General features: G+C 46.8%; 1 protein-coding gene across 1 annotated transcript in view; it reads right to left on the bottom strand.

Moving 5' to 3' along the window:
- The window catches only part of GSPT1 (G1 to S phase transition 1), a 647,462-nt gene that overhangs the window by 388,504 nt on the left and 240,276 nt on the right, over window positions 1-18,682 (bottom strand). Inside the window, exon 8 of the mRNA XM_069645596.1 lies at window positions 822-976. Coding sequence (XP_069501697.1) covers window positions 822-976 — 155 coding nt within the window. The remainder of the gene's footprint in view (window positions 1-821; window positions 977-18,682) is intronic.

Below are 18,682 nucleotides of genomic sequence, written 5' to 3'. Positions count from 1 at the left end.
GAAAACAAATACATTCTGGAGCAGAAAGCAGGTTAAAATCTAGAAGCAATGAAATACAGCTTGCTTTGGTGTAGCACGACTTGAGCCAGAAGAGCAGCCTCCTGACACTACAAAAGTGTTTTTTTCATTTCTTTGAATTAATCTCAACTTTCACCATTGCAATGAGCTTATTCTTACCAGCCAGTTGCAAACTAGTCCTTGTGCTACCACCAATGTGTGCTAAGGAGAATTGCCTAGATCAATGCTAGCAGTTTTGATACATTTAAAACTTTGCATCCATCACTTTTGTAAGAGAAAGAACAGCCTGGCTAGTGCACAGCCCACAGGCATGTGCCTGTGATGTCACATGCATCAAGGTTTGTGTTATAATTTGAACATTGGCACCCCTGGTCGAAGCCTAGGTAAAAGTTTAAGTCAATGAAGTTTAGTAACAGACCAACCACAAGATGCCAGACTATACACAGCACGTACTTCAAACAGATTCACAAGTTTCAAAACGCTGCATTGTCGATTCCTTCCCACGGAGTGAAAACAGCAGGACAATAAAACCGACAAGATTTACATTCTTAACAATGTTTGCAGGCCATGAGACTGGAAACTGGTACTCATTTCTCTGCCTCAATCCAGTGAATCAAGCTTACATGAAACATAACACAAGAAACTATTGTGCAAAGTCACAGGATACAATCACTAGAATCATTTTATATAAATCCTGACACCCCCAAACCCGGTTAAGGCAGTGGGCCAAAAAACATTACTAGGCGATCATCAGCTGGATACCCAGGAGTTTGGTAACAATTTGTAAATACAACAAAACATACCTGTCAAGGCTCCAGTTCACTGTCGGATCATCCATTTTATTTACAAGAACAATCAAATGTTTCACACCAGCTGTCTTTGCCAACATGGCATGCTCTCTGGTCTGCCCACCTTTTTCAAAGCCAGTTTCAAACTCGCCTTTTCTTGCAGAGATTACCTATGTAAAATAAAAAGTGTTTTAACTCGTTTTCCAAACCACAATTTCGAAAGTTAGAAAACAAGAGGGGCAGTGTGTTTTAAAAAGTATAAACAAAGTTGATACCTTACTCTTCTTACAGAAGCTCCATTACTAACATGCATATCATTTTTAAATTAAGTTGACAATATAGACCAACCAACTACCTGACCCTTCAAGGAGAATTGATCGAAATAAAAGCTTGCACTCCTAAAGACTAAGATCAATATCAATGTATACGACTATTATTCACAATGGTCTATAAAGGCGCTATATAAATGCAAAATAACATAACATATTATTCAGAGGAACAAAGCTAAATACATCCAACAGACAAACAGAAAGATGAACTGCCTGTCAGAAGGATCTTCAAGAGCCTATGTTTAGCGTTCAGGAACAGCAGCACAACTAGGTTGCAGGGCATCTTGTAGCTGCAAGAAAAATGCCAGGTGAGAATGTGGAAGAAGGAACAAGTTAATTTCCCTATAATTATTGTTCTCCAGCATGGGTCTGGCATGTATTCACATGATCAAGAATATTCTGTCAGGCTGGTAATCCTCTGTAAAAACAAAACATGTCCACTTTCATTAAGAAACTGTATTTCACAATCACTGTACTCTGGGTCATACTGCCCCAGCCAATGACTGCCCTTTACTTTAATAACTTGTATAACGCTGCCACTGACTTAATGCTTAAGCAGACAAAAATCACGAAACGGGTGACACAAGAGAGAAGTGTCAATGGTGACGACTCAGAGGGGGGTCTCATTAGTTAAAAAAGAAAGTCTTGCGTTCCTTCTTGAAAACCGTTATAGAGGTCTCTTTTCTTAAGCCAAGAGGTAATCCATCCCATAATGCTGGAGCAGTAGAATAGAAAGCTCAATTTTTCACTTGAGTCAACTTAAATATAGGGTTTTGAGTTGAGAACAAATGTTAGATCTTAAATTGTGATTACTGACTCGAAGTACCATCCTTTCAATGTTCGGGAGCCAGTGTAGGTCCCTTCTTGCATGCGATATGTGGTCCCTTTTCTTATGGTACACAATGACTCTCACTGAATTATTCTGCATAACCTGAAGCCTATTAACCTCACAATTAGGTAGCCCAATCAATAGGCTACTGCAATAATCCATTCTTGTTCCTATTAAAGCACATGCCAAAGTTTCCCGACTTGCTTTAGAGAGAAAAGGCTGTGCGTGGGATAGAAGCTTAATGTAATATGCAGCTGAAGCTACCAGACTGCTAACTTGAGCTTTCATGTTCAGGTTGCAGTCAAGGTAGACTGAGCTTTGACGTTTTTTCTCTCTATGGACAACCATCAATCTGTAGGTGGGTGTACTGTTTTTCCAAACTATGTGTTTTAACTTTTGTTCCCACTAGCATAATTTCAGTCTTGCTAGTATTAAGCTCAAGACCATTCGTACACATCAAATTTTGAATTAAACTATAGAGCCTGTTAATGTTGGCTTTATCATCTGTAAAGACGCCTGTAAGAGGGATGACACATTGGTGTCATCAGCGTAGTTGGTGAACTGAATGCCATTTTTATCAAGGAAATCCAAGAAAGGCACTGTAAAAATATTGTAGAACATGGGAGAAAGACAGGCCCTTTCCGGAACTCCCTGGGCCAGCTCTTTAGGATTAGCGTCAGCCAGTACACTATTAACCCTCCATTAACGTCCACAAAGAAAAGATGTAACCCATTGTGTCACCGAGGGGGCAAGACCTGCCAGCTCCTCCTACCTGGTGACCATTATCGTATGGTCCAGCAGATCGAAGGCGGCAGACAGGTCCATAAGCATGCTGGTATCCCCTGATCCATATGCCAAAGAAGAACAAGTTACTTCTTACCTTGTAACGTTCTTCCGATGGGATGTTCCTCCGACGTATTCCTTATCTTAGATATCTCTTTCCAGCTTTGCTGGCCTCGGAAATTTTTTTCTCTAGAGGGCGCTGCTCGTCGACGTCAGCCGAGTCGATGTCCCTCGACAGCCGCCGTATCGACGTCATCCTGCCTATAAAGGCCGCGCGCAGCGTCCGTTGCTCAGTTCCGTTTTGTAGCCCACAATAATTCTTTCTGGACTAGACTAATCACCCTGAAGGAGCGTAAGATGCAACAACAAGGGAAGTAGTACTGCGGGGATGGATGGGAGGGTCGATCAGGAATACGTCGGAGGAACATCCCATCGAAAGAACGTTACAAGGTAAGAAGTAACTTGTTCTTCGAAGGGATTGTGTCCTCCGACGTATTCCTTATCTTAGATAGGCTCCCATAGCAGTATTCTGTTATTGGAGGTGGGAGTACTGACTTCATGCTTCCTTTTATTGATGAATAGAGTGCAATACTGCCCTTCCAAACCTAGTCTCTTGACTGGAGGAGGAATCCAAGTTGTAAAACCGTGTAAAGGTATGGACAGACGACCATGCGGCAGCCGCACATATGTCTCTAACCGGCACTCCTCTTTTGAGGGCCAATGAAGCTGCGATACCTCTAGTCGAATGAGCCCTAAGATTTTGAAGGGGCTCTTTTCCTGCCAGTTTATAACATTCCAAAATGGCTAGAATGATCCATCTGGAAATGGTCTGCTTAGTTATCGGTAACCCCAGCTTGTGACCTGCGTAACCTACAAACAGCTGGTCTGCTTGTCTTATCCTAGCCAGTCTACTGATGTAAAAACTTAAAGCCCTTCTTGGGTCTAGCCTGTGTAACCTCTCTTCCTCTTTCCCCGGATGAGGAGGAGGATAGAAAGATGGAAGGGTAATCTTCTGAGTGATATGAAATTCAGAAACCACCTTTGGGAGGAAATTAGGCTTCACTTCCAGAACAACTTTGTCTTTGTGAAAGATTGTATGAGGGGGTTTACAAGAAAGAGCTTGTAACTCGCTCACCCTTCTAGCAGATGTAAGTGGTTCGAAAGGTGTGCCCATCAGGAAAGTTAGGACTAAGTTTAAATCCCATAGGGGAACCTGGCATGGTCTTGGGGGATAAACGTTAGTTAACCCCTTTAGAAACTGTATTACCAAGGGTAACTTGAAATAGGATGGTTCTTCCGCAGTGCGCTTAAAGATGGATAGCGCTGCGAGATAGCCCTTGATGGTGCCAACTTGAAGGCCTGAATTTGCTAAATAAAGTAGGAAGGACAAAACCATTGGTACCACATGAAAAGGGGTCGATATTCTTTTCTCTACACCAGCTGCAAAATCTGTTCCAACGGCAGCGGTATAAAGATTTTGTTGCTGGCCTCCTTGCCGAAAGCAACACCTCCGTAACATCATCAGGGAGGTCCCAATCCTTGTACCTCAGCCTTTCAGAAGCAAAGCGTGAAGGTTGAGGGTTTTGATGTCTGGATGGAGAACCTGACCTCCCTTCTGTGAGAGCAGATTCTCTCTGAGTGGAAGTCGAATTGGAGGGCAGATGGACAAGTCTAGAAGGTCCGGGTACCACGTTCTCCTGGCCCAATCCGGGGCAATTAGGATCATGGTTTTCCGGAATCTTCTCAACCTCCTGATCATTTGAGGAATGACCGGGACCGGTGGGAACGCGTACAGAAGCGGAAACTCCCAGTCCACTATGAACGCGTCTCCCAGAGCTCCTCTCGGGGGAAATTCCCTTGAACAGAACAGATCGCACTTCCTGTTGACACTGGTGGCGAACAGATCCACCTGAGGGGTTCCCCAAAGGGCGAAGATCTCTTGAAGTATTTCCTGAGCTAGTTCCCTCTCATGGGAGACTGTGCTCTGCCTGCTCAGAGCGTCCGCTGTCAAGTTCTTCTCTCCGGTTAGGTGAACTGCCGAGAGAGATTCCTTCTTGGATTGCCCAAAACCAGAGCTGCATCGCCTCTCTGCACAGAGGTAGTGATCCTACGCCTCCTCTTTTGTTGAGGTAATGCATGGCCACTGTGTTGTCCGTCATTATCAGGACATTCTTTCCTTGTACAGATGGCAGGAACGCCTTCAGCGCAAGTCTGATGGCCCTCAGCTTTAACAGGTTGATATGTAGTCTGGACTCCGATGGAGACCAACGACCGCTGATGGTAAAGTCGTTGGCGTGGGCTCCCCACCCCGTGAGTGAGGCATCCGTGACTACTGTCATCTCCGGCCAGGTTTGCCAAAACTGCTCTCCTTTCAGAATGTTCTCCTGACAGGCCCACCACAGAAGGTCTCGAGCCACCCTGTCGGGAACCTGAAGATCTGTCATTCTCCCTGAGAATTGTGACCACTGAGTTCTCAGTGCCCACTGGAGGGATCTCATTCTCAGGCGAGCCTCTGGCACTAGGAAAATGCAGGATGCCATGAGGCCTAGCAACCTCAAAAAGTCGAAGGCTGGGAGACGTTGGGCATTTTGGAACTTGGTAACCATCTGTAGAATATCTTGAGCCCTCACCTCTGGTGGCGAGGCTTTTCCCAGGGAAGTGTCCAGGATCGCTACGATGAACTGGAGTCTCTGCGATGGTATCATTTGTGACTTCTTTAAATTGAGGGAGAAGCCCAGTCTGTGAAGGGAGTGGCAAACGTGATTTAGCTGGATCTGAGCTTGTTCCGAAGAAACAGCCCTGATCAACCAATCGTCCAGGTAGGGGTAGACGTGAATCCCTTCCCTCCTTAGACTTGCAGCCACTACCGACATTAACTTGGTGAAGACCCTCGGGCGGAGGTCAGCCCAAATGGCAGCACTCGAAATTGATAATGAGTTGCCAATTGCGAACCTCAGGTATTTCCTGTGTTTGAGATGGATAGGCACATGGAAATAAGCGTCCTGAAGGTCCAGAGATACCAACCAGTCCTGGAACTGAAGGGCCTGAAGGAACTGAGAAAGAGTTACCATCTTGAATTTGTCTTTCCTGAGGAATTTGTTCAATTCTCGCAAGTCCAAGATGGGTCTCAGTCCTCCGTCTTTCTTTGGAATGAGAAAGTAAGGGGAGTACCAGCCCTTGTTCCTCTCCGCTCCAGGTACCGGTTCTATGGCACCTTTCTCTAGCAGGTCTACAATTTCCTGCAAGAGGAGCGGATCTGGAGCTTTTTGAGAGCTGATCCCCGGTGGATGACTGAGGTATGTGTAGGAGAGGCAGGCAGTAACCTTGTGCAACTGTCTCCAATGCCCAAGCATCTGACGTGATAGCCTGCCATTCCGCCAGATATTGAGTTAACCTGCCTCCTACAGGTGTCTTGTGAGGGAAGTCCTCAGAGTGGTTTTGGGGCGGCTGATGCAGATGCTGATGGTAAAGAGGCACCTGCTGTTGCTGCGGCTTTTGAATATCTACCCCGTCCACCTCGGGTAGTTCTTCTTTGTCCCCTTTGAGCCGGTCGTCCTCTACCTCTTCCGAATGCGGAGTAGAAGCGAAAGGACTTGCCTCTCGCAGAGGATCCTGTGGAACGAAAAGGTGTCTGACGGATTGCAGCGCCTAGCGATTTTGCTGCTGCCTTTGATGTTTGCAGTTTTTCTAAACTGTCATCCGCCTTTTTCCCAAACAAAGAAGAGCCATCGAATGGCATGTTCAAGAGCCTGGCTTGCACATCTGGGGCAAAACCAGACTTTCTCAACCAAGCGAATCTCCTGGTTGTTGTACTTGACGCCATTGCTCTGCTGATACTGTCAGCCGAATCAATGCCGGTCTGGAGGGATTTGCACATAGCGTCTTTACCGTCCTGTATGATATTTAGGAACGCCTCCCTTTCTTCTCCCTCCGGCATGCAGTCAGCCGCTGTAGAAGCACACTCCCAAAGTGTATGGCTGAATCTAGCAAGGGTGCAAGTAGCATTAATATAGATTTTAACGCCATGCTACATGCCGAAAAAAACTTTCTTTGCCATAGCATCATATTTTTTATCGTCCCTGTCCTGTGGGACGGTAGGGTAAGCAGTCTTGATGTCAGTAGAAGATGCTGCCTGTACCACCAGACTTTCTGGGGATGGATGTTTGGACAAAAACTCCGGGTCTGCAGAAGATACCCTGTATTTAGTAGACAGTTTTTTATTTACTGCCTGGACGACATCTGGGGTTTCCCAGTTCGTCATGATTTTCCTTTGAAGAGCTTTATGAAAAGGCACTACAGAATCCTCCTGTGGACCTTTATCAAGAATATCCGTGAAGTCATCTTGTTGGAAAGCCTGTGAAGGTGTTGACCACACCATAAATTCTGTGATCCTGGCCATTAAGGCTCTATAGGGGGTTTCAGCAGGCTCCCCCGGGTCTGGCCTAGCAAACTCCACCTCAGGGGAAGTGTCTAACCCACTTGCCTCATGTAAGGAATCATGGAGTTCCTTTAATCTGCGTTCCTCTGAGGATAACTCCTCTTGAACTGGGGTTGCAGTTCCCTGCAACTCAAATGTCTCTTCTTGGTCAGATAGTTCTCCCTCTTCCATAATTGAGGACATAGTTCTCAATTGGTCTGAACTCACAAAGGGTGTGAAACCCATCTCCAAGGCAGAGGGTGCCAAACTTGTTGTAATCGGCCTCGAAAACGTCGATGCCGAAGGCTTCGAACGTGGCGTCGAAAACAAAGGCGGAGGCCTCGAGGTCCTCGATAGAATTGGGATTCTGCTTGAGGATGTCGACAATCTCAACGCCATCGTCATCGAAGACCTGGGGATAGCCACTGGGTGCGCCGCAACCGTGACTTTCCTTGGCGTCGACGCCGGTGTTGAAGATGGCGTCGAGTCGACAGACCCGTGTGTCGAAGGTCCCTTCGACAACGGCGTCGAAGACACCGACCTCGGCGTCGACGGAACCTTCGAAGAAGGGTTCGACGCCATAGCTTTACTCGAGGGTTCGTGACGCACTCGAGAAGCTTCCTTCGCCGGGTACTGAAACTCGCAGCGTTTTAGACCTTCGGGTCTTTCGAGCAGAGCATCGCTCTCGGCAGTCTTCGAGGGGGTCGAGGCCACTTTCTCGAAGACGCTCATCATATTTTTGCGGAATTCCTCCCATTCAGCCCAGGAACTATGTTACGTGGGGCAAGGGATTCTCTTAGGAGAAACAGAGGAAGAGGAGGACAAAGAAGGGGATCTTCGACGTCTCCTCTTCGAGTGCTTCGATCTCAAGGAGTGATGGAACTCGCTTCGAGACCTGGAGCGCGAATGGTGACGAGGAGACGAATGTCTCGACTTCGTCGAGGAAGAAGAAGCTTTTGAAGTCTTACCTTTTTCCAGCTTCCCCCTACGCTCCTTCAGGGCCTTAGCTGTCATGGACATACAGTCCTCGCACTCCGAACAATGGAGTTCAGCTCCCAAACACCACAGACAAACTCTGTGAGGGTCAGTCAGCGACATCTTTTTCCCAGTCTCAGCATTTTTTAAAGGCGGACCGAGGGGTCGTCGGTTCCGAAGAGGAAGCCATTGAGTATGGATCAAATATCTCAAGGAAATTGGATTAATTCTCTACGAAAACTGAGCAACGATATTCCGAGGCACTGAGTAAGCGCGGAAAAACGGAACTGAGCAACGGATGCTGCGCGCGGCCTTTATAGGCAGGATGACGTCGATACGGCAGCTGTCGAGGGACATCGACTCGGCGGACGTCGACACGCAGCGCCCTCTAGAGAAAAAAAATTCCGAGGCCAGCAAAGCTGGAAAGAGATATCGAAGATAAGGAATACGTCGGAGGACACAATCCCTTCAAAGTCTGGTCTTCAAGTCCAGCAAAGTTGTCTCTGTGCCGTGATTTTCTCTGAATTTGGATTGCCGCTGATTCAATATATTAAAGGATCTCAGATGAGTGAGAATTTGCGACCCTGTCCAGAATCTTCAAAAGAAAGGGGGAATTGGAGATGGGCCGATAGTTGAACGCATCGCTAGGTGGTTAACAGTTTTTTTTTTCTCCAGTAACTGTTAACCAGGGGTGTTTGATAGACGAGGACACGCAACAGTCCCTGAATGAGGTGTTCACAAACCTACAGAGAGTAGTGATCAGAGCGGAAGAACTAGAGCTGGACATATGTCCCTTTTACAATTCGAGGGCTTAAGTGTCTCAATCAATGCAAGTTCGGCTTTGCATATAGGTTTGAAGGTGAATCGCTCTTCAACTTTCCATTCTCTATGACTCAAATTAGTGATGTTCAGGTCTTTATTAATGATGGTCTTATATGACAAAGCAATCCCCTCTTTAATTTTCTTCAGTTTTGTGTCCATGGCGCTCTGAAACACTTGTGTCAAGCGCAATATAAATAAAATATTTAATTTCATGGCCTCTTGTACTGAGTTACACCAATTGGCATCTCTAACGATCATATCAACATTATTCTGTTTGGTAGTTTCCAACTCTTTAAAAACTTTAAAAAGGTCCCTGGGTTGGGATTGTGCCTTGGCTGTACGGTCATCTAAATAGGATTTCTTAGCTATAATAGCTTTTTTGAAACTTTTTACACATGCTTTACAAATTTCTTTATAAAGATCTGACAGTGAGCCTTTCCATTTGTCCAAAGCTTTAATTTTAAGGCTTTTGATTTTCTGAAGGTCTGGGGAGATCCAGGAGTTAGTCTGTTTTTGTAGAATCTTCTTATTTTGCTAAGGTATTCACTGCTTCCTGAAGAGTGTGTTGATATACCTTGGTGATTTCATTTACGGAGCATTCATCATTCAAATTTGGCCGCAATAAACTACGCCATGGATCCAATGATTCATGTGTCAGATTTTTAAGATTTCTGCAGCGAGTTATAGTGGCAATCAATTTCTTCTTAATGACTTTCTTTTCGATATGATTTCAAAGTGAATAAAAGAATGATCAGACCAAGGACAAGGGCTAACATTCTGGTTGGTGAGGGTGGCATTATGTCCCACCAGCCAATGAAGTGTGTTCCTTTTATGTATGTAGGAAGCTCAACAAACAGAAACCCAAGTCAGTGAGAGCCCTATTAAATGACTTTGCTTGCAAATCCTTTTTATCCAGTAGCCAGTAATTAAAATCTCCAAGTCATAAAACTTTAGAGGACGGTTTCAAGAAGGCTAAAAGAAGAAGATGATCACAGATTTGACTAGTAAAATTCTTCATGTGAATGGGTGGTCAGTATACAAGAATATGATATATAAATATTTTGGGGGTTTTTTGTCTTAGTTGCGTATTTGGAACGCCTTCTAATTGCGGACCCGGGGATCGAACCTGTGTTGCTTCGTGTCGTCTTGCTTTCGAGGTACGTACGTTGCTGCTAAGCTATCCCCTCCCGGGAAGATTCATGGTGTTTTCAGCATGTAGTCTAATTTTAATGTGGAGATTTCACTGTTATAGACTTTGATGGAATCAACTTTCCATAGATCCAGAGAGTCTTTGAATATTATTGCTACACCCCCGCCTTTAACATCCTGTCTATCCTGGCATATGAACCATCTCACACTTCAGATTTGGTAGCACAAAGTGGAAGTATGACCAAGAGTCGCCACAGAGGGCAGAAGGAAGGGTTCGCATGTGAATCCATGCCAGACCCATGCAGGAGAACAACAGTTATAGGTAAGTAACTTGTTCCTTTTCCAGCATGGGGACTGGCATGGATTCACATGCTCATGAATAAAGAATATATAGCAGAATATACATAACACAGCCACGGGAGTGGGCAAGGTGCAACAGAAGCACCAGGATAACCCTCAAGCAAACCGGTCCAGTCGACGCACTAGAGTTTCGTGAAGGTGTGTGTAGACCTCCACGTAGCAGCCCTGCAGAGGTCCAGCAGGGGCACACCAGACAAACGCATTGTCGCAGCGATCGCTCTGGTAGAATGGGCTCTCGGGCGGCCAGGCAGCAGTCGGTTTGCCAACCGGTGACAATGAGTGATGCAGCCGGAGAGCGACCTGAAGATGGAAGCCTTGGACAAGGCCTTCCCATGGTTCACAGGACCATAATTCACAAAAAGCAGAGAAGTCTTCCGGAAACTCTTTGTGCGGGCCACATAAAATGTCAACGCTCGAGCCACATCCAGTGAGCGCAAAGTCTGTTGAGTCAGCAATGAAGGCATCGGAAACACCAAGGGTGCGTTGAGATGAAATTCTGACAGAACCTTGGGCATAAAGGAGGGGTGCATCCGCAACACCACCCTCATCTTGTGGAAACTCAAGTAAGGTCGCTTGCAGGACAGGGCCTGGATCTCATCTACTCTCCTGGCAGAGGTGATGGCCACGAGGAAAGCGGTCTTCCATGACAGGAACTTAAACGGAGCTTGATGCATCGGCTCAAATGGGGCCCCCATGAGCCTAGTCAGTACCACCTCGAGTTCCCACACCGGGGCAGGCGCCTTCATCAGCGAGAACGAAACGAAACAGTCCTTTGAGGAACTCCTTGACTAGATGGTGAGACCAAAGAGAAGACCGTCCTGGAGACCTGGTGTCGCAGGGGATCGCCGCCAGAATTTAGAATACAAATTTAGCATGCCCAATCAAATAGCGGAATAGAGAACTGCCTTGCCAAAGGCCAGATCTTGCCCCCTGGTGGAATCGAGGGAATAGTGACGTACAAAAGTATGTACTGAAGCCCAGGTGGCTGCATCACAGATGTGACGAATAGGAACTCCCCTCTACAGGGCAGTAGACGCAGCCACTCCTCTTGTAGAATGGGCCCGCAAGCCAGCCGGAGGGTCCTTACCCGCCAAGCGGTAACACTCGGATATAGCTAAAATAATCCAACGAGACAAAGTCTGTTTCATCACAGCTTGTCCCAAACGCTTTCCAGCGTAACCAATGAAAAGTTGTTCGTCCACGCTGACCCGGGACATGCGCGAGATATAAAAGCTCAACGCGCTCCTAGGATCAAGCCTATGGAGCCTCTCCTCTTCCTTACCAGGATGTGGAGGATGATAGAACGCCGGAAGAACAACCTTCTGGCTCAAATGAAATTCCGAAACCACCTTCGGAAGAAAAGAAGGACGAACTCTAAGGACAACCCTGTCCTTGTGAAATACAGTGAAGGGTGGCTTAACTGAAAGTGCCTGTAACTCACTCACTCTGCGAGCGGAAGTAACCGCAACTAAACACACAGTTTTCAGAGTTAACAGCCTCAAAGGGCAAGAATGTAAAGGCTCAAACGGAGCACCCATAAGGAACTCAACAACAAGGTTCAAATCCCAACCTGGCACCAAAAAAGGTGACGGAGGGAACACATTAGTGAGCCCTTTCAAAGACTGCGAAATTAAAGGAATCTTAAAATAGGAACACTCTTCAGACGAGCGCTTAAATATGGACAGCGCCGCCAGGTAACCTTTAATGGTCCCCACTTGCAAGCCCCTGTTAGGGAGAACTCTCCGTTTAGGCTGAATTTCCTAACCTAGTGAGTCCCCCCCAGCAGCTTTGCTGGATTTTTGGGGTTTATTTTTTTCTCCTGCCAAGAGTGAGACTCTTTTACCCTCACTCTTGGGCATGATTTGAGTGTGTTTCTTTGAATCTAGATGTGTTTAAGGGGCTATGGGGTCTTTTACGCCATAGGGCTTCATGTGTTTTTGTGGTGTGTGTTACACAGCACCCTCAGTGCAGTGACACAGGGGTGTCATAGTGACCCCCCCAGTATATACTCCATACCCTGGGACTAACTACTGTCTCTCAGGGCATTAAAAGTCACCATTGACTTTACTAGTCTTAAATTATGAACAGAACCAGTACAAACCTATTGTGGACGTACTGGCTGGGGCAATTCAATTGCCCCAGGGTCTGTTAGTCGAGGGGGCACATCTCGGTCCCCCCTGATCGAGTTTTGGCTGGTGGCAGTGGATACTACTTTTTATATTCAACCGCAAATATTTTCCTATGGGATTTCCCATTGTTTTAGGCTACTATCTTTATTTAATTATTTACGGTAGCCTCGAACATACCGCCGGTTTATTTAATTAATATTAATTCTCCGGTTGGTATTTTTTGCCAAAACTTGATTCTAAAATGGCGTTTGTGTTCTCTTCTGTGACTCTAACGCAAGTCGAGCCCTTTGTTCCACTTTTTGGGGGGCTTCTCCACAGAAGCCCTCCAAAGTGGTGCCACTCTGTCTAGGGTACTTAGGAGGGGTGGAGGGGGATTTAGGCACCCTGGACTGAGTTGCCTAGGCAACTCAAGTCGCACTCCGTCCTGATTGCCCCAAGTGGTGAGCCGGCCGGCTCACCACTTAGCATGTTTGAGTGACAGCTAGGCTGAGTGAATGGGCGTTTTCTGCATAAAAGCAGGGCTTTGGGGACTGGAACTTCAGAAGTCGCCACAGGACCTAAGAATCAGACGAGGGAGAAGCTGAGCCGACATGCCACAACACCACCACCGGTGGAGCCCTGCTGGACCGCCTCACCACTTTTCCCAACGACAGAGGAGATCTCCCGCCGGAGAGTCTTCTTCCTTTGACTGGTGGGGATAACCAGTTTCACCGTCTTTTCGCCTTCCCGACGTACCTCGTGGCCGCCTTGCCTGTGCCAAGCACCCCGGCAACCGGGATACCACGTTTTACCATGACCGCGAAACAAAGGTACCACCTTTAACCGGAAAACTCTGCGGCTGGTTTCTTCCCCGGTAGTGCAACTACTTTCATCTTTCCTCCAAGTTGAGATCTTCTCTTCCCCTGGACGACGACGCAACTTGCACCCACTAGCAGGAACAACTGCCACCACTGGAGGATCCTTCCCACTTAAGGTACCGTGTCCCGCCTGGCTTACCTTGCTACCGACTGTACGGGGTAGATTTAGCCCCCGGTTTTCGAACCTGGGTTAGCCTGGGACACCCTGGCTAAACTTTCTTAAGCTTCTCTAAACTCTTTCTGAACACTCTGCAAGACTTTTTAAGCCTAGAGTAACTGTGTGATCTTGGGCGCATTTGTGCTCTGCTCTCTCCAAGAGTGGGCCCAGCCTTTGGACTTTGGTTCACCAGTGACTTTTGCTCTTCTGCCTTGCTAACAGTGTTCCTGAACCTTAGAGTGGTGTACCATTCCATATTCTGTCTTTTTCCCTCCCTTTCTCACAAATTTATTGGAGTGCAATCTAGTTAAGCGCTCACCTCTGTATGAAAATAAGTGGTGTTTTACTGTGACTTATCTGATAAGGAAAAAGGGGTGTACATATTACAATATTAACTGTGTTTAGAATATTTTACAACAAGAGTGCTGGAGTGTTTCAAACCGTGTGTTTTTAAATAAATTACTTCTTCACGATTTGGAGAAAATTATTGAGACCAAGGGTCTTTACTCTAAATTTCAAACGGGTTTCAGAAAGAATATGAGTACCACTCTAAATGCAATTATCCTTGCGCACGTTATTGCTGGAGCAAAAAATAAGAACTCTAATCCGGTATATATCGCAATGATTGACATGAGTGCGGCCTTTGATAATGTTGTCCGCAACTTATTGTGGATGAAAATGTTGGCTTTCGGAATTCCAAATGATTTAATGTATTGGATTATGAAATTGCACACCAATACAACTTATAAAATAAAAATATCACAGGACGGGGGCACCACAGCTCCAATAGGAACAGCACTGGGTTTGAAACAGGGCTGCAACCTTGCAGCAACCCTGTTCAATCTATACATGGCGGATTCAGGATAAGAACTGGGAAAATATGAACCTGTTTTCTGTGAAGGTTGGGAGTATATCTTTGCAATGGATTGCCTTTGCAGATGATATTATCTTGTTTGACCCTACTCCTGTAGGTTTACAAACGAAATTAACACTCTTTGAGGAATTTGCAAAGGATCACAATTTGACTCCCAACCCGGCAAAGACTGCCATCATGAAATTTGGAGTGAAGCAGAAAAAGGGCAGTTTTAGATGGCATATTATGGATACTCAGATATCTTGTATTAACAACGCTATTTACTTGGGGTATCATCTCTCTGATCAGAATTCCATCAAAGTATGGACAGACATTATCAAATGCAAAACCAGGCCACTCCTTTCGCAAATGAAAAGGATTTATACCCGGTTTTGCAAATTTTCATTAACTCCGTTAATTGAATTTCTGTCCTTGAAGACTGAGAGTGTCATTCTTTATGCACTAGGCATTTGTTTGTGTGATATGTCTAATATGTTGGATTGTTTACAAGGTTCACTTTTAAAAGCAGCAATGTTCTTGCCAATGTCCATTCCAAATGCCATCATCCGTCATGAATTGGGGTTGGTGGCACTATCGTCTAGATGGAAATGGAGACAGTTATCTCATTTTGCAAAAATGAATTACCCACCGACTAATTCATTATATGCGGATTTGAATAAGATGCTGGGTACCCACTGTCCTCTTTCCTTTTATAATTACCAACTGAAAATGCAACAACTTTTAAGTGAAGTGAATATTACAGTGAATGATGTCCATCTTCGCCCTTGCTATGCTAAAAAAAAACTTTTTGATTTAGACTGGTGTGTAACTATTGATCGGATTATGACATATAAATCTTATGAAGAATACGGTGCCTTTGTTAAACAGCGCATCCCTCGCTATGCACATATCACTTTATTCCCCTGTGAAACTACCAGGAAGGCATATATTCGATTTAGATTTAATCTTTACCATACTAGAGATAGAACTAAGAACTGGCGAACAAATGCCACCACATTTGCTGTGGGATGTCGATTTGATGAGTGTAATGAACCACACAAAACATTGAAGCATTTCATACTCTATTGTCCCCATTTTAAAAAAATTCATACAGCAAGATTTATGAAATTTGTTGATATAGGGTTTGAGGACTGCCTCGAGTTTTTATGGTCTCGTATGATGCAAGGAGCTCACAACCGTCTAATTTATGAATTAGTAAGCTTTTGTAAGCATATAGAAAAAGAACATATTTTGAGTGGAGAATGAAATGCTTAGTTGGTAAATTGATTGGTATATTTTCTCTTGCACCTGTATTTTAAATTGTATTTTAAAGTATTGTGTGCTAATGTAAAATAATGTAATTTCAAATGTTTAAATTTTTTTTCTTTACATGGATTTTAACTTGTTCTTTTGCAAAGGTTCTACTCGAAATTATTCTTGTAAATGAACTAAATGCAAATAAAAAAATAAATAAATAAATAAATAATTATATACTTTGATACCCAAGCTCTGGTGAGTGTTTGCTTGTATTATTGTATCTGAGTGCCTATTGAGTATACTTTGCATACTGCCTAACTCTCTTGAGGGAAGTCTGACTGCTCAGCCACAGCTACCAGGTAAATCTGGGTGGTACAGACTGCTACCAAGTGGGTTTACTGCCAACACCTGTAGTCTTAAATCTTTTGCAGTGTTCCCTAAGGGAACTGCACAGGTTTCTGCCTGACAAAACCATACGAATGTCGCATTCAAAAGGATCCACATTCTGAACTCTGCACCAGTCGCAAAACTTTCTCCAACGGCAACGGTACAGAGACTTAGTTGCCGCCCGCCTGGCCGAGAGCAACACCTCCATCACGTCTTCAGGGAGGTCCCAATCCTTATGCCTCAACCTTTCAGAAGCTAAGCGTGAAGATTGAAGGATCTGACCTCTGGATGGAGAACCTGACCCCCCTCCCATGAGAGCAGATCGTCTTGGTAGGGAAGACGACGTGGAGGGCAGATGGACAAGTCGAGAAGGTCCGGGTACCACGTCCTCCGGGCCCACGCCGGAGCAATGAGGATCATCCGGGAACCGAACCTCCGCAACACTTGCGGGATGACGGGGACTGGAGGAACCGCGTACAGCAGTGGGAATGACCACTCCACCACGAACGCGTCTCCTAAGGCTCCTTTTGGAGGAAATTCCCGCGAGCAAAACCTTTCGCACTTCCGGTTGACACTGGAGGCGAAGAGATCCACTTGAGGGGTCCCCCAAAGGGCGAAGATCTCCAGGAGAATCTCCTGAGCCAGCTCCCACTCGTGAGAGATCGTGATCTGCCTGCTCAGAGCGTCCGCCGTCTCGTTGTCGTCTCCGGCCAGATGAACTGCCGAGATCGAAACTTCCTGCTGGATGGCCCAGAACTCGAGTTGCATCGCCTCCCTGCACAGCGGAAGTGACCCTGCCCCCCCCTTTTTCTTGAGGTAGTGCATGGCCACCGGGTTGTCAGTCAGAATCAGGACATTCTTCCCACGCACAGTCGGCAGAAAAGCCCTCTGGGCTAGCCTGACTGCCCTCAGCTCCAACAGATTGATATGGAGTCTGGACTCCGACGGAGACCAACGACCGCTGACTGTCAGCTCGTTGGCATGAGCTCCCCATCCCGTGAGGGATGCGTCCGTCACGATCGTCACCTCCGGCCAGGGCAGCCAAAATGGGGCCCCCTTCATCAGATTGCCCCCGACGGCCCACCCCAGAAGGTCCCGGGCTACCGAGGGCAGCACCTGAACAGGGTCCGACAGCCTGCCGGAGGACAGACCACTGGAGCTTGAGTGCCCACTGCAAAGATCTCATCCGCAGACGAGCCTCTGGCACCAAAAGAATGCAAGATGCCATGAGGCCGAGCAGTCACAAGAATTCGGACGCTGGGGGAGTCTGGGCAAACTGAAACTTGTGCACCATCTGCTGAATGTGAAGAGCCCTCACCTGAGGAGGAAAACACTGCCCCAGGGACGTGTCGAGCACTGCTCCGATGTACTGGAGCCGCTGCGTTGGTGTCAAATGGGACTTCTTTAAATTGAGGGAGCAGCCCAGCTTGTGAAGGGAGTGGCAGGGGACGGACAGATGATCCAGGACTTGCTCGGGAGAGCTCCCCCTGATCAACCAATCGTCCAGGTAGGGGTAGACGTGAATCCCCCCCTTTCCTGAGATGCGCTGCCACCACCACCATGAGCTTGGTGAAAACCCTCGGGGCGGAGGTCAATCCTAACGGCAGGACCCGAAACTGAAAGTGCGAGTCGCCAACCGCGAACCTCAGGTACTTCTTGTGCTTGGGATGGATCGGCACATGGAAGTAAGCATCATTGAGGTCGAGAGACACCAACCAGTCCTGAAGTTGAAGGGCCTGGAGGACTTGAGGACTTGAGAAAGAGTCGCCATCTTAAACTTGTCCTTCCTGAGGAGTTTGTTCAAACCGCGCAAGTCCATGATGGGTCTCAATCCCCCGTCTTTCTTTGAAATCAAAAAATAAGGGGATACCATCCCTTGTTCCTCTCCGCTACAGGCACCAGTTCTATGGCGCCTTTCTCCAGCAGGGCTTGAATTTCCTGCGCAAGGAGCCGATCCGGACTCTTCAAAGAGAGGTTCCCTGGTGGATTGTCGTGAGGCCTCTACCGAAAAGGAAGACAGTAGCCGTGGGTTATGATCTCCAGAACCCACACATCCGAAGTAATGGCTTGCCACTCTACAAGATGCTGCGCCAGCCTTCCCCCAACCGGCGAACCATGGGACCTGGCCTCATGACTGAGTGGTAGCGGCTGCGGCGTTGCCTGAGGGCAAAGAGGCAACTGCCCGAGCGGCCTTGGCACCTCGAGTACCTTTGTTTCCACCTCTGGCACTCTTACGATGGCCTCTTTGACTGCCAGCTCCTCTCGCTTTACTGAAGGACGAGTAATAGCGAAAGGAACCTCCCCTCCATTGCTGTCCCCTAGGACGAAAAGGCGGAGGTTGGCGAACTGCAGCGCCCAACGACTTCGCTGCAGCTTTGGAGGTCTGCAACCTCTCAAGGCTCTCGTCAGCCTTGCTGCCAAAAAGGTGTTCACCGTCAAAGGGCATGTTGAGGAGCCGGGACTGCACATCAGGAGCGAACCCAGACTTCCTCAACCACGCAAACCTGCGCATTACGGTGCTCGCCGCCATGGACCGGCTGACACAATCCACCAAGTCCAAACCCAACTGAAC

This window comes from Ambystoma mexicanum, chromosome 2p, assembly GCF_040938575.1.
Source record: "Ambystoma mexicanum isolate Mex_15411 chromosome 2p, UKY_AmexF1_1, whole genome shotgun sequence".
Lineage (NCBI taxonomy): Eukaryota > Metazoa > Chordata > Amphibia > Caudata > Ambystomatidae > Ambystoma > Ambystoma mexicanum.
This window is presented reverse-complemented; position numbering and strand designations above follow the sequence as displayed.